Source organism: Rattus norvegicus, chromosome 1 (genome assembly GCF_021556685.1).
Source record: "Rattus norvegicus strain SHRSP/BbbUtx chromosome 1, alternate assembly SHRSP_T2T, whole genome shotgun sequence".
NCBI classification, from domain to species: domain Eukaryota; kingdom Metazoa; phylum Chordata; class Mammalia; order Rodentia; family Muridae; genus Rattus; species Rattus norvegicus.
Genome location: NC_141534.1, coordinates 28,033,112 through 28,049,744, shown reverse-complemented (window position 1 = coordinate 28,049,744; position 16,633 = coordinate 28,033,112). Strand labels below are relative to the sequence as shown.

At 43.4% G+C, this 16,633-nt stretch overlaps 1 protein-coding gene across 2 annotated transcripts; it reads right to left on the bottom strand.

The window, feature by feature from the left end:
• Window positions 1–5,567: 5,567 nt before the first annotated feature.
• Window positions 5,568–15,710, bottom strand: Hey2 (hes-related family bHLH transcription factor with YRPW motif 2). 2 transcript variants are annotated; one of them, XM_087600498.1, is made up of 6 exons: window positions 15,518–15,710; window positions 13,539–13,617; window positions 13,331–13,414; window positions 10,427–10,508; window positions 6,951–7,598; window positions 6,683–6,858 (listed from the first exon to the last, which is right to left on the bottom strand). In XM_087600498.1, the coding sequence occupies exons 1-6, from the start codon at window positions 15,598–15,600 to the stop codon at window positions 6,779–6,781; spliced, it is 1,056 nt and encodes a 351-aa protein (XP_087456624.1). In that variant the 5' UTR covers window positions 15,601–15,710; the 3' UTR covers window positions 6,683–6,778.
• Between the last annotated feature and the right edge of the window lie 923 nt (window positions 15,711–16,633).

The window sequence follows — 16,633 nt, the reverse complement described above, 5'->3', positions numbered from 1 at the left end:
ATACGTCTTAGAAGCTGGCCTGTGGGTGCGGCTGTGCAAACGAATGTTTACCTTACTTGGGGGGTCTCAGTTGGTCTCCTGCATAAGGTGAAGCATTGGCCTAGTTTATGTTCTCCTAAGTCTGTGAATCTATGAATTTGCTCATAGAAAGCAGTATGTACATGTTGGTAATTTAATGTGAATGGACTGGATGCTGAAGAAGGCCTTGGAATACATTGAATGCAGATGTGTGAGTGGGAAGTAGAGTTTTGCATGTGAACTCCTTCTGGGTTCATATGTAATGAACGTCACATGTGCACAAGCTGCACTAGTGATAGTCCACCATACATAAGGTCTTAATACTCTTAGTTAGTCTTCAGAAATTCCTTGAGAGATATATTTTAAGAAGATTGACACAGACTCAAAAATCTGCTCCAAGTCCTATAGTTCAGTCATTCCAACTTTATTTTTTGAGACAGGGTCTCACTGAACTTGGAATTCACCAATGTCCTGACTGGCTGCCAGGGGACCACCAGGGTCCTCTGGTCCCAAGTCCCCAGTGCTGGGCTTGTGGAAATGCACCGCACATCTAGGTGTTTTCCTCTTCATTTTATGGTGTATGTCTATGTACCATGGATATCTAGTGGCTGGAATGTCAGAAGAGACCATCAAATCCCCTTGGACTGAAGTTATAGTCACTTGTAAGCCACTATGTGGGTGCTGGGAACTGAACCTGGGGCCTCTGGAAGACGAACCAGTGCTTTTATGACTTGATTCATCTCTGCAGCTCCACCCGTTTTTGTTTGTCTTTCTTTCCGGATGTGTGTGCTAAGGATATGAACTTAGATCATCAATGCTTGCGTAGCAAACGTTTTACTGACTGAGTCATCTCCCCAGCCTCTAGGAGTTGAAACTTAAAAAGTAAAAGACAGAAGCATTGAAGGAAACAGGGATAACTTCACTGGAATTATAAATATGGAATTCTAGTGGTCTGTTGAATCAGTACCAGGAGTTTTACTACGTTTTCACATGTTAAGAGTGATGAATGGACTTGACTGAAATAATTAAACACGAGTTTTCCCAGATGCAGCTGTGAAGGTGTGGTCTCCCTGAGCACTCGGGCAACTGTTATGGTGTCCTTCCTGTGGCACCAAGGACTTTCCCTCCAGAGCTATCTGTTTTAAAAGAACAATTAGACATGGAACTTTCACCACCGTCTCACTTCGTCTTACCTTGGCGACAATTTGTGAACTTCGTTTCTCCTTTTTTCTTATGTTCTGTGCATCTTGACAAGGGCCTTCTAGAGGACCTTGCTGTTCTGGGAAGTGGCTACATAGTTTATACTGAGGCATGTCTGTGGCTGTCCTTCTTGGATACCCTTAGTATCTGAGACTCACTGCAATGGTTGTGAAGTGACGTTGATCTATGTGAACCACGTGATTCACAGTTTTGGTGCCTACCTAGAGCTGTTCTTACAAGAGGCGCCGTCAATACACACTTGGTGTTTCACGTCTCTTCCTTGGCACACTACATAGAATGTATGTACACATTGATTCAACAGTAGTTGAAGTGACTTCATAGCCCTCTTTTGATGGGTTCAGTCAGCTTCAAGACTCTCTATGGTAGCAGCAAAGGGTGTGTAGCATAGATAACACTTGCCTATGAACACAGTTATATCCTCATGGATGGTCAATAAACTACACTTGAGTTTTGACTCATTACCACACTTAGACATTTGTACTGCTCTCTGCCTATCATTCTGCCAGCAGAAATATGTAAAAAAGAACAAAAATAAAATAATGGTGGTTTGTGAGATAAAAACTGACTAGCTTCATTCTCATTAGGAGTGGCTTGTGGCTTGACAAAAGTGTCAGGAGAGCAAAATACAACCTGTGCTTTGCTCTTTAGACTGAAAACATATTTCTATTATCTTGCCAGGTTGCCCACCCCCCCATCCAACCAAAGCCTGTTTATAGCACCTGGCTGGGAAAGCCAGGATGAGCTTCCTTGCCAGCATCCTGGCTCAGTACAAAGTCTACACAATGGTAACTCATTCTCCTTCATCATATTGTTTTGGTTTTTAAAAAGTGTAAAGGTGTTTTCTAACAGGAGACAAAGGTTTAAAGATGCACTGAAAGATCTAGGAAGCAGTTCTGCAGCATGGTAAATAGTAATCAGTTCAATAGTTTATCTTCATGAAAGAAGGGGTTAAGTGAGGATACCCCATTCCTTCAGGAGTCTGTGAGCAATTTAATATGTATCACCACTCCCCCACAAGGGAAACATCGTGAACGGTAGTCATTATTGGTTAAATGTTTTTCCCCATCTGATAAAATGCCATTTCGTTTTCACTACATTGAAAACACAAAACGATTACAATTCAAAACCTACGTTAAGAACATGCAGAGTCACCCCAGTAAAGGTATCCAATCTTTTTCTTCCCTTAAACTGTGTAATGCCGAAGGCATTTACTACTGCTTCTGCCATCACCACAGACTCAAAGAATGGCAGCAGTGGCCAAAGAAAACATGGAAGGCTGAGAACTCAGGAACTAAGATGTCTCTGGGAATGAGGAGTTTTGATACATCATGTAAAACATCCGAACTGCAAACACTACAAAAACCATCCCCCACTCTAGGCTAAAGAACTCAGGCCAGTTTAATCCCTCCTAGTTATGAGACTTTACAATGGATGCGGGTCAGCACAGGCCAAATGAAGGCTTGCTTTATGAGAAAATGAACATAGAATGAATAAATATTCTGAATAGACCAGTATTCCCCTCAAAACACACAAACTCTCTCTCTCTCTCTCTCTCTCTCTCACACACACACACACCACACCTCTTTTTATAATAAATTTGTTTAACATCTTTTCTTAATTATTCAACATTCTGTCTGTCTGTTGTCGGTCACTTTACAAAAACTGGAAAATCCTGCACAGAAGGGATACCACTTACCGGAAAGGGAAAACTGGACACCTATCAAAAGAATTTCTTTGTAATATGGTATTATGGAGTTACTTCTTTTTCCCATCCTCTCACCTGCTTAGGAGAGATGGTAGTCTCATGCTAAACTTAGTGCAGACTTATTCTTATATTCAGTCATCCTTGGTGGGATGATATCATGGGGGTGTTCTAGGTGACTCTGAGTTCAAAAATAAAATAACACCAAAGCCATAGATGCTTAGAGACCAAAAGAATGGGCTGAAAAAATAATCAGAGCCACATGGTGTCACAGTCAACCTGATAGGTATGACACTAGACAGTTAATACCATTTTCTAGTTTCCAGGATGTCCATGGAGTACTGTGACTTCTATAATAGAGGTATGGGGCCTGAATGAGGAACAGATTTCTAGAACAGGACTTACTCCCTATCAGGACTTCAGTTGAGTTTCTTTCTTGTTCTTTGCCTTAAGGTAGTCCCCACTTCCAATAGTTACAGCCAACAAACTGATTCCCTAACCAACCCATTCTTTCCCTTTCCTTTGAGGGCATAGGAAAAAACCTTGTACCTAGAAAGCCATTTCCCACATGATCTGCCTTCATAGCAGATCGCCCAGGCACTTTTCAATATCTTCCATTGACTTTCAAAGATGTTTCCTTTCAAGGATCGTGAACTATAGTAATGGTTTAAATGCCATGTTTGCTGGGATGCCTTGCTGGAGCAGTGGGAACATTCACAATCTCAGGCATTGTTTAGACCTCAGGAGAATCACAAGAGCAAGTCTAACACTGCTTTTCAGGACAGTGAAGTTGCATAGTGTCAGTGGGCAGTTAAAACATGGAAACAAATGAAAACTCCATGTATCTTTTGATTACCAAGCTTATGAAGTCATTTAAGGAAAGCTAAAGTAGCCGGCTCTTTATGTCACTAGCTGTTACTTGTAAAATCGCATTCATCACAATAATAGTAGTAGTATATTGGCTTGAACTCAAGATGTTTTCCTTTTTATACTTATTAAGGCATTTTACAGTCAATCTGTAAAGTTTATATTTAGAAGTCCATATTCTTTTAAAATGACATTAAATCAACAGCGACTGATAAAGACTTAGACCAATGGGAACACAGAATTCTGAAATCATAATCCTTCAAGATGATGCCTCTTGGATAACTACTCTTGAATTGAGATAACATGTGATGGGCACTCTGAATAAGTCACATAGACAAGAAAGACACAAACAAAGGCTTCCTTCAGGTTATAAACCCTACCTACGTGTGAAATAGTGGGCACTATTCTAGGTAACACTTGGACTTTTACTAGATATTCTTTAAAATTGTCCATATCTCTTCAAATAAAATAGGAAAGGCCATATTTGCCAGTGATCTCAGAAAGAACAATACCCCTCCTTCACCGCTGCAAGAAAAATTTTCTTTAACCTCAGCATCTGCCTCATCATACATCTTCCCTTGTCAGTCACTGTAATAGCTAGGCTATCAGTTCCTACACACCACCCGAAGCTGGCAGACTACAGCTCAAGGATGAGCTGGTGTGAAATGCAAAGCTATGTTCTAGCTGTGCACACACATACCTTTTAAGCTTAGGGAAAACGCAAATTGCTCCTCTCTTCCTTCTGTTCTACTAAAATGCCTTAGAGTTAACTTGGAGCCCGTTACATAAAACTCACCAACAAATCAACTCCTAAAAGTTCTTTCCTTTCCCCTGAAACAATTTTTAAAAGACTTAAATTCTTTTTGGTTTTTGTAACAAACATGAAAACGATTGACCTAAAAAGTAGGTCACATAGCTTCACAAGGCAGAAACCACCCCCCACAGTACCATACACTTCATTTTCCAAAACCAAACTAGTGTGACTGTCCTCCATTGTGACTCCCCTTCCAGGCGAATATTTTCATCTGGGCATGTTGATATGAATATACGAAGATTTCTTTTTATTCTTTCAATGTTTTTCCTTCGGCTCAGGGATTTAGTAGCTTCATCTGACTCAAGCCTTCTCTGAAGAGGGGGCCACAACTACAACCTCTCCATCCTTAGCAACGAAACTTTCAAAGACACAGGAGACTCACCATCAGGATGTGCGTCCATGCCTATCATGTATCTACCGATGTCCCACTACTGTGCCTAGTTTTTGATATTCTCCTATTTGGAAGTCTTTTATACCTCTCCAAAAGTGAACGTTATGACTAAATGATGCCACCTGCTGACAGTGTGAGGCAGCAGGATCTGGATGTTCAGGCCAAGCAAGCTCTGAAGCTACACAGTGAGACCCTGCCTATAAATCAATAAATAGATAAATAAATAAGAAGGAACAGAAAGTAGAGGAAAATGATCATTTTTTTTGCCTTTGCAATTCTTACCTGCTTTTAATCCGTAAGCTCCATAAAGTTTATTTTAAAGTAAATGTGAATTCCATCAGTTCAATGATATTTTTTTTTTCTTTTCTTTTTTTTCGGAGCTGGGGACCGAACCCAGGGCCTTGCGCTTGCCTAGCCACTGAGCTAAATCCCCAACCCCAGTTCAATGATTTTTGAAACAATGGCACAAAGCTATGGCTGAAGGAGTTAGTAAAAGGCAGCTTCACATGAAAGGCAATGTCAGCTTGCCATTCTGAGGAGCAACTCATCCACATGAAATAGTCAAAAAGGACGTCATTTAATTAGTGACACGTAGACTTTTGCATAGAAAAAAGTTACAAAGTAATACAGAAGAGACTAGGTACAGTAATTTTAAAAACATATTTATGAGTATAACTTTGCATAATGTTTAATATTCTCTTGTTTACTGCTTTCTCCACACAGCAGAGAAACGAAGTGCATAAGAATACATGCTGTGCCTTATTCTTTCAAATATAAAATCTCATGTGCTCAATTTCAATGTCTTAAGAGATTATTTCATTGTTAAGATAAAAAAAAATCAAAACCAAAACACCATTATGTAGCACTAGTCTATGCATGGACAAAAATAATTTATATACAACTCATTCCATACATTCGTTGTGATTTGACCAAGACATTTACATCATGTAGCTTTTCCCTTCCATATCATCTCTCCTTCTCTCGTTACTTCCAAAAATGCAACACCCCCCCCCCACCCCCAAACAGACAAGAACAGACATTACATGTTGTCAGGAGAAAACTGAAGAAGTTAAATATATAAACATAGTCCAAGTGAAACAATAAATTAATCCAAAGTCTGGCAAACTGAAGTTTTCCCGTTCGTGTGAGTGAACCTCTGGTGGGCACACAGTAGGTAACTGCTTCTAGTGCATGTATACCTGTAAGTTTACATAAAGAAGCATAGCGTTTTAAGCTAGGGCTCACCAGAGGTACGGAAGCTTGAAGGCAGACCAGAAATGCTTGTTAATGGGGGCTCTGGGGGAATTTTTATTTCAGTGCACTGCTAAATGTCACTGCCTGGCAAGTCTGTATAAAGAAAACAAAGACAAAACTAGGTCTTTCAACTTAACTTTCATTCATCTTTCTGGTTCCCAAAGAACACTGTATCTGCAGCCCGACACCTTGTCTGCTCTCTCCCTTTCTCACCCTAACGGTTATACCCTTCTGACCTTGTGCTACATTATGTTTCTTAGTTCAGGCACTTAGGAAACATGGTATTTTTTTTTTTCTTCTCCCTTCCTGCATCAGGAGAACTCAGTTATGGGGTTTTTTCTTTTCCAAGTCAGGAGTATAAATGCACTACTGGATGGTAACATCGGTGTATTTTCCAAGAAAGTTTAAATGGAAACCGGTGTGCGGCTTTCAAGTTGTTGATGTCAGTTGCCAAGCTGCCTTAAACAAAGGAAAAAATAATACTACATTTCCATTTGTGGGAAGTTTCTTCTCAAATCGCTTTATTGCTGCTGTGGAGATCTGGACGTATCTGTATGACTACCGTCCGGGTGCAGAGGTTTGAAGCTGATTCCGAAACGGAGGACACCAGTTACTATTGCAAAGAGATTCAAGAATAACTTAAAAGGCTCCAACTTCTGTCCCCCAGGGTCGGTAAGGTTTACTGTTTGTTCCACTGCTTGTCTGCTGAGGACTGGAGGCTGCAGACACTGATAACGGTGGGCTGATTGCTGTTGCAGCGGCAACCGCGGCGGCTGCTGCTGCATTGGATGGGAGCATGGGAAAGGCCCCTGCGAAGGACAGAGGGAAGCTGTGTGCAGCTGCGGTGGCCGCTGCTGCTGCGGCATGCACAGTAGCTGAAAGAGACAGGAGAGAGGTGGAGAGAGGTGGCACGCAGGGTGCGACGGTGCCCGTTGATGGCATCCGAAGAGCAGAATCTGCATGGGCAAATGTTGCTGTGAGGAGGGCAGAGCCATGAGCAGGAGGCACTTCTGAAGACGTGGATAGGCGACATGGCGTTGACTCTGATGTGTGGAGTCCATTGGGTTGGAGCAGGGATGTGGGGAGATGGTGGAAGGCCGCTGCCCAGTGGTGAGGGTGCAGGGGGTGATGGTGGTGGGCCATGGAGGATGTCATCACTGCTGCCTCCCGCTGGGAGGCACAGGTGCTGAGATGAGAGACAAGGCGCACGCGTAGTGGGTCCGAAGGGTCAAGGCCTTCCACAGAGCTTAGGTACCTCGCCACTTCTGTCAAGCATTCTCGGAATCCAATGCTCATAAAGTCCGTGGCAAGGGCATGGGCGTCAAAGTAGCCTAAAGAAGGGTTGAGGCGAGTCAGAGGTGAGGGAGCAAAAGAGGGGAAAATGATATGGCTTTGAAGAACAACTACCCGCTTAGGTTCCACTCTTGTGTTCTCTAGAGGTGGGTTGACTCTTTCTGAAAACACAATGGCTACTATGTTATTTTTTTTTTCAGGAGTAGAGAAAGGATACTCTACAAGTGGCATGCACAACAACTTTAGCAGGGCTGGAGTTAAACTAGGGTTGAAATGTCACAATAAGAGAGAATAAAATAGGGGCATTCATGTTTCGAATTCCTCCGGGACTGGGAGGGGGTGTCTTAGGTTTAGTACAATATGTTTTGTTTTGTTTTTTTTCTTTTGAAATAGAAAAAGTCTCAGGGAGTTGGCTTTTCCAGGATAGGACCCAGGACCTATACACTCTGCCTCTGAGTACCTCTCTAATCCAAAATAGATTTTTTTCATCTAAAGCATTTACAATGTATCATTTTATCCTTTGACAGAGCAAAAACAGAAACAGCACTAAGCTGAACAAGAGACTATAATGAAGTTTCAGCAATAAAACTGGTTTTCACTCCTGGACCCCAGAGCAGTAATTAGGAAAGTCCCTGGGATTAGGAGAAAAAGTTGTTCTTCAGGAGGTTGCCTCCATGGAAGGATTCCACACAAGAGTCTTTAGAGTCCCCTTCAGGCTTGACCTTCTGACTTTCTCAAAAGGAGGGAGGTATTGATCATAGTCGAAAGACACTGAAAAAATTAAGAATTTGGGCTTCCCCTAGGAAACTATTATAATCTTGTGACAGACTTAAAGGAACACATTAACTTCTTTGAATTTCACTGGTGGTTGTAAAGTAAGTGACATGTGACCTTTGCTTGCTATGTGACTGCATATGGCTGGGTCTTATTGCATCGTAAGGGGTAGGAACTATGTAATTCCTATTCTACTGTTGGAAGCAGAGGGAAATGATGATGAGCAGCTGTCTCATATAAGTGGGTCCTGAGCCAAAATAACACGCGCCCATAACCACTACCCTGTACCAGCGCAGGATTCTCGGCTTCAAGCAAATTGACTTACAACCACCTGTGAGAAGCCCTTCATCTTTTTCTCTATGTTACAGAGGATAAAAGTGGGCCTCAGAGAGAAACTGGGGCTCAGAGAGGATGAGTTCGGAGCTAATGAACTGGAGAACCGAAGTTACTATCATGCAAGTACCTTAGAGACCATGCCCTTCCTTAGAGACACCTGGGAGTCTGAGCAGGTGAGCAAACACTGGTGGCCCCTCTTGTTCAAGACCTACACATTCTTCCTGGGATGGCCTCTCTAGGGACCCAGCAGTCAGGCAACTTGTATGGCTTATGATTGGAAATGTCAGGGGAGCATTGAGGACTGCTCAAGTAGTCACGGATATGAAGTAATAAAAAACTTGCTATAAGGACAACCTTACTCTTTAGAAGTACAATGCATGCCAAATATTTGAGCCTTGGGCAGCAATTCTTTACCTCATGGGTACCAACTTGAGAGAAAGCAGAGTAATCCATGGCCTTCCTTGACCACATCTAACTTCACGGCTCTACTGGAATCCCAAGGTAGCAGGTTAGAGACAGTCACCCTACCCTACTCAGGACCTGTGGAGCACATGCTGCTAGCTTAACCCTTGAAGACCAGCAGGTTACTTCCAACTCAGGTCAAAGGTTGCAGCCAAGTTGGGTGGGATAACTGACTTCTAAGATCTAACCATTGGCTTCTACATTACAAGAATATTTACATTCTATACTGATTGTCCTTGGTTTGAGACAGTTTCTTGGGACTTTGTGACCTAAGGTGGATTATAGACATCGTGTACAGCAGTCTCTTCTCCTGCCACATGTTCTGTCAGTTTTCAGATCCTTTAATTCCATGTCCTGACCCTGCCTTGTACAGACCTAGGGCCCTAGACTGTGTAGAGGAAGCCTAGGTTGCATCTTAGAGACCTTCAGCCTTCAGTCTCAGCACTTACACCTTGAAGCTTTCTCTCTCTGCTCAGTTGTCAATAAACATGGCTGAGATGGATATCAAGGGCAGCCTTGAAGAGCCATGAAGCTAAGAGGGCAACTTAAAGTCGGACTGGAGTGCAAGGGGGATAAGGAATCTGAATGAGTATTATGACTCTCATGATTTCATCCTTTTTTGTTTGTTGTTTTACCGTGAGGGTCTCGTTCTGACCTGACAATTCTTCCAGATGTACTACTGTCCAGTACAGAGGACATTCTACCATGGCATCCGTAGATGTCTGCTCCTGTGAGCTCTCCCTAGGAAGAGCCTGTTCTGTTGACATTTCTAGTAGAGATTTAGTAGTTGTACTTCAAATGTTGTGGTTGGTGTAAAGTCAAGAAAGGCCAAAATGGTCTGTGCAACAGTGACAAAAGTCATTCTTGAGTCATTTCCCTTAAATGGCTAAATTATCCGGCTCCAGCCTGGGTTGAAGGAAAGTGAGAGAGGAGAGCAGTGCACCCCAGCCTTGGTCATATCTAGATGTTTGTGTATTTGTTTTGTTTTTCTGTACAGATTCTAGCATGAACTTCTCAAACCCCAAAGAAATGTCCAACCAGGCTGTGTGAAGGAAGCTTTACTCCCACAGTATTATGAAAGCAAACACAAGCCTGGGGTCAAGTGGTTCTTTTGTTCTAGAAGTTCTTTCCCACGAGTTCAATCCTGCCATTAGCATTGACTTCCAGAGCTTTAATCTGGGGCTGCCTATCTCGGCTTGTTAGAGGGATGTTCAATGGTGGCTTCCTTATGAAGGAAGGGGAAAGAAGAAAAGAGAAAGTTAGGAAGGGGGTGAAGAATGGTACCAAACCTTACCTTTCCCCCCTGTTGCCTGGAGCATCTTCAAATGATCCACTGTCATTTGCAGAATTTCAGCCTTTTCCAACTTGGCAGATCCCTTCAGAATCAAATAAGAAAGTTTCATGAGTTCTACAGAAACTGTCTTGGAACATTATAGAGTAAACTTAGTTCTATAGTTCCAATCTTGCCTCTTGTTATAAAATTCTATGCTTAATTTTATCACAGGAAAAACTTGAATTGAAAAAATTTTAATTGTGTATGTGTGTGTCTATGTGTATGTGTGAGTCTCTCTCTCTGTGAGCATGCATGCGTATGCGTGTGCGTGTGTGTGTGTGTGTGTGTGTGTGTGTGCGCGTGCGCGCGAGTGTGTGTGTGACCTATTCAGGTCAGAGGCACCAGAACCTATTGGAGCTAGACTAAAAGTGTTTATGAGTCACCCAGTGTGGGTGCTGAGCCCAAATTTGTGCCCCCTAGAAGAACAGTTTATTCTCTTAACCTCTGAGTCATCTGGGCAGACTCTAACTTCATTCTAAAATTTATATAAAACCTCACTTATTACAGCATAGCTGATGGTACTAACTTGTAACTTCTAAAGACCAGAGCAAGGCATCAAAGAGATGATTCATTAAATAGTAAGAAGAATTATGTTTCTACAATCATCCTACGAACACTATGCCAACTGCAAAGCTCTTCAACTTTGAACTCTGTCTTCATTAATGATATATTTTCTTAAGGGACATTTTATTGTCATTACTATTAAAGCCTACAGCAGTTTAACAGTTGAACATTAATTCTTGAGGATATGGATCTAGTACCATAACAAAGCATCAAATGTGGAACATACAAAAATAGAAAAGTCCCAGTGAGTCTTTAAGATAACCAGTAAAGAAAACAAACCAGGACAGGATGCTGAAAGTCACTAGCAGTTGTTGCTGTGAATGCTAAGGTCATATCAGAAAGGACTAATCTGCAGTTTACTTAAGGAGCATCTTCTGTGTGTAAGGCTCTACCAATCATCAGAAGTGTTCGTAGAATCTTCCTGTGGTAAATGAACAGCTTGGTCTTCATGTGAGTCTCCTAAGAGTGGAGTGGGGGCTGTCTCTGACTCTGTTTCCTGCCATTGGATCCCCTTCCCCTACCTGGTTGGGCCTCAGAGGGAGAGGGCCTGCTTAGTCCTGCTGGGACTAGATGTCCAGGATGGGGCTCTCTTTTACTGAGAAGGAGGGCAGGGGATTATGGGGGAGGACTTTAAGGTGGGACTGGGAAGGGAGGAGGGAGGGGGCTGTGATGTGGATGTAAAGTGAAAAAAGTAAATTATTGGAAGAAAAAATCCTTATAAAAACCCACAAAAAACATAGTCTTGCAAATACATTTTCATTGTTCCCCTTCTTAAATAAAGCAACCTTTGGAAACCAACTGAAAGAAATGCCCGACTTATAGTGACTTGGGCTTTGTGGCTTCTACCTAACTTCTTAGAGGAGCTGAATAATTAAACCAACATGTTTTTTTTTTCCTATACTTTTTTTCTTTTTAATTATCACCAAACAGTAAATAGCAGGAGCGTCAGTTCTTCAGCGTCTCTAAAGAGTATTCTCCCCTAATTGTGGCAGGGCCAGCTCACTGGGGTTGGCAGCCAGACTCTCTACACTGGAAAGCTTGTGTTTACAGCAACTAGCTGCCAAACGACTGAGGCCAGCTCTTAAGGTTTAAGTCAATATTTAAGGGAAGAGCCTAACAAACCAAAACTAAGGAAAATGATCATCAGAGCAGGCTGCTTCTCAGCGTCACAATGTAGATATTTCTGCATTCAAAAAAGTAAACAAGCAAACAACACAGGTCACTGCCATTTTTCATTTGCAGTGCACTAATCTGAAGTATAATTTATAGTACACGTAAGCTATCAAAGACAGCCTTGGCATCTGAATTGCAGAGTTTGTATCTATTTTTCTACGTCTTAAATGGGTAGAGTCAAGAGTAGCGTAGCATGTCCTGCATTTGTCCTTGTTCACCGTGTTCATGAAGATGTCTGAGGAGCTGCTGTGAAAGTGGCCAACGGTGGCCTTGGGTGGCCTCCAAAGGCCCTCTGTGGGGCTTGGTTTGCAATGTTTGCAGAATCTCGAAGTATACAAACCAACAAAAATGGCATAACCAATCAACTGATGTTTTGCACCCAGTTTGGCTACACACTTGGAAATATGCTCTTAGAAGCCTCTGCATCTGCCACAGAGGCAGAACGAGAGACGTACGTCCAAAGCCACAAAGGAAAGTACGTTTGTTTGTTTTCTCTTTCCCAAATGACAAGTGCTTTTTACTTTTTTTTTTAAGTAAAAAGTACCTGAACTTTGAAAAGCAACATTTATGTTTGATTTTTTTCTTTACTAAACTTCCAAATTATATTCCAAATCAAACAATGTTCTATTAACCTAAGAATTAAAAATGAAAGTAGCTTGCTAAATAATCTGTATTAGTATAATTTAGGAAACCAAAATAGAAATCTTATTGCCTTAACTTTGATTTAAAAAAAAAAAAACAATGGTACTTTCAAAGTTTGAGGGAAAAATAATATTTCACATACAAAACTTTTTTTTCAAGAATAGTACATACAGCACAGTTTTAACCAAAACTCCTACTGGCTTCATGGAAAGAACGGAGAAAGCAGGAACACTGTTCCCCTTAAGGGGAAAATAAGCTAAATGGAAATGTTTTCAACTTCATGATGGATTATGTTTTTAATAGTTCTGCCACAACAAAGCATTTTATTGAAATAGCTGTTCTATGCCGGATCAGGGTGCACAGAGCACACACCATTATTTTAATGAGCTTCAAGAAGAAGGATCCACATTCCCAGATGAGAAAATCAGATGCTTTGAACTGTTTTTGTTTTTTTTAGGGGGGTGGGGGTGGGGGTGGATAACTTACTTGTTTTTCAAAAGCTGTTGGCACTAGTCTTCTCAATTCAGATAAACTGTTATTTATTCGATCCCGACGCCTTTTTTCTATGATCTAGCCCAAAGAAAGCAAAACAAAAATCTAAGGGTACATATATAGAACAATTATCCAAGTAAGAAAATGACAGCAGTGACACACATGCTTAGTTACAGGACATAAGGGGGGGGGGGTCACCTACCCCTCTCCTTTTCTTTCTTGCCATAATCTGAGAGGTGGTTGTCGGTGAATTGGACCTCATCACTGAGCTTGCACTGTGCCTGTGAAGGAGGAAGACGAGTCAGGTGCTGTATTAATGTAATAATCCCCCTTTCCCACCCCTCTTCACAGCACCCATTAATTTTCTGATTGACTGAGAATTATATTATTTTCTGTCTGTTGATTTTTCATAGCTATGCTATTTGGGGGCTTTATTTTAGTTTCCAGATAGTAATTTTACCTTAAACATGTTAATGAAGCCTTCAGACAGCTTAGCAAGTTCAGGCAATTGGCCACAAAGTTTGATCATCTTGCCTGAGGTCCACCCCTTGGACTCACAGGACACAAGGGGAAGAACCACTTGGACCTCCACAAACAGAACGGACAGTGACAGTGATACATAGCTTCCTTAGCACATACACTAAACAAGTAAACATGATTTTCAAAATGCTACTGTGTAATTCTGCTGCCAATTCACGTGGCAAAAATGAACCTGAACTTTTGAGTTCTGCAACGAAATAATGATATCCAGTTGGGGTGAGAGGTCAGGGATTAGTGCCTCCTGTTTCTCCTCATGTATGCCTTAAAAGTCAGCAATCCATCTGGATGTGTCCCTCTTGGTCCCTTCTTGCCAGACATTCTGATCGAACGTTCATGAGCCCCACGTGCCAAGTGTGTCTCCACAGGCAACTTTTAAAACAAATCCTAATACCCGTACTATTCCAAAATGTCAGCGACTCAGATTCGATAACCCAAGGAGAACCGATTCTGAGTCTTGGTCCTTTAAAAGAATATCCTGACCATATCATTGGATGGGAAGTCGAAATTTAGCTTTTCACTTTGTACTTTGTATGCTTTAACTTTGAAAATGAAACTGTGTCACTAGTCTTGAAACTAAGCTTAAGTCAAGAAGTTACAATCCACCTTGAGTTTACAAAAAGGTCAACTGATTACTTGCTTATGTAGTTGGTCACTTAATGCATACTATCCTAGGACTTTTGGTCTCTCTGACATTCACAGGTACTATACTTCTTGAGGGTCTTAAAATCTCCAGGTCTCCTTATGTGTTCTCTTTCGTTTTTAGAAGTTCCGTTACCACCTCACTGCCTCACTTCTGGGTCTTAATTCGAAATCAACCAACTCCTTCTTCCTCACCCCTTCTCTACCGATTTCACCCTTTCACATGACAGCCTCCGGCAGTTTCATTTTTTTAAAAGAATACTTTAACCAGAGAGTTGATAAACAGCATCTTTTTTGCTCTTCAGGCTTTGATTTTTGCGTCTTAAAATAAGCCTGTGAAATAAATCCAGTTTTCTATATTCGGGAAGGATTTCATTCTTTGAGTGACAGCAGCAAATAAATAATTAAGGTGCTTCTGGGCATGCCAATTAGAAGCAATTATCATTTGACCCGCCTTGGCTCTAAAATGCCTGGGTAATCTTGCTGTCACAGGAAACGGGAGGTCCGTCTCCTGTGATCAGAACGCTGATCTTCTGGAGACTTTAGGACAAGCAGTCAAAGCTATGCTGCCTCATCGGCTCCTTACTTCTGTCACCCATGGGTGGATCAGCAAGATCACCCTCTGTCAACCTACGCAGCTCAGCCTGTTTAGCTTTAACTCCTCAAAAACTCAAGTCGCGATACCAGTTTCTCTCAAAACAGAAATCCAGTTGTTTTTCTTTCCTCCTGACCTATTTTGGAACTGTCCCTAAATACAGTTCCAGTACCGGGGGCGTCGCCCGGACGTGCCAGTACCCGTGCCCGACGCTGACAGCCGGGGACCCTCCCTCGCCAACTCCTGCACACTCAGGTCCAGTTCCCTTCCAGTCGCGTCCCACGCCTAATGAGAACCCATCTCTCACCCCATCCTGACTCTAGCTCGACGAGCACCCACTTCCCGGGGACAACGGTCTCCGCTCCACCCGAAGCTCCCCGGACACTCTCCCGCTTCTTTGAGCTCACCCGGAGTAATTGTTCTCGCTCCCCACGTCGATGGTCTCGTCTAGGTCGCTTTCAGAGGTCGTCTCCTCGCAAGGGCGCTTCATCGCGGCGAAAAAGAAGAGCTACGGACACCCTGAGCTCCTCGCGGGCCTCCTCCCTCCCTCCCCGCCCCGCTTCTGCAGGCGCCGCTCCCCCGGCGGCGCGGTCGGCTCCTGGAGGCTCTTTCCCACGCCGCAGCCCAGGCGCAAGAGCCGGCGCTGGCCACGCCCCCCCGCGCGGGCGGGGCCCCTCGGCTTCTTCGCTTGCGGGCCTGTGCCACTCTCCAGTCCCCGCCTCCCTGGGAACGTCTGGCTTTCTATTGGCTAATATGGAGAGGCGGGCCCTCAGTGGCCAATGGCCGCCGAGAGGCGTCGGCAGAGGCGTGGGAACGCGGCCGCGCACCTGGGAGCCCTGAGTGGAGCGCTGGCGCTGACTTACTGCGGCGGGAGCCGGCGCAGGCGCGAGAGCTCGGGGCGGGCGTGTTAAGGCGCGGGCTCCCGGGGTTTGGGCTCTCCTGTGCAAGCCGCGATCTCTCCCGCCAAGTTTCTACCCTAGTTTTAAAGAATAACCGCTAGCGTGTGGCTGAGTGCGAGTGAGCGTGTGTGACGTCGGGGGTGGGAGTGGGGGTGCCAGGCTCGGCGACCCACCCCTCTGGGCTGTCCCCGCTCTGGACCCAAGCTGATGAGTGGCTGACCAGAGCGGTCATGACCAGACCCTCAGGGGATTTTGAAAGGTTTAAGTCAAAGTTACTTTTTCACCCCGCCAGCTTCAGAGCCTCTGGGTTGTGGGCAGATAGGACGTCCGCCTACGGGTCCAGGTGCCTAACCGCAGGAGGTTGGCCCGGTGCGTTGTTGGATTTGCCACCTTTCGGCTACTTCCTTTGTGTCCCTGGCCACAGAAACTGGAGGGAGGGGTTGTAAACTATCAGAGTAAATGGTAGGCTTGAGTGGTGTCTTTCCTACTGATGGGAAGCGGGGAATTTTAGGACACAAATCTGAGTAGGTTTTCGAGTTTTTGGACTTGGATTATCCAAATTAAATATTTGTCCCAGTCATTCCTCCAACTTCTCAAGTGTACGCAGTCACGGAGTTCTTTAGC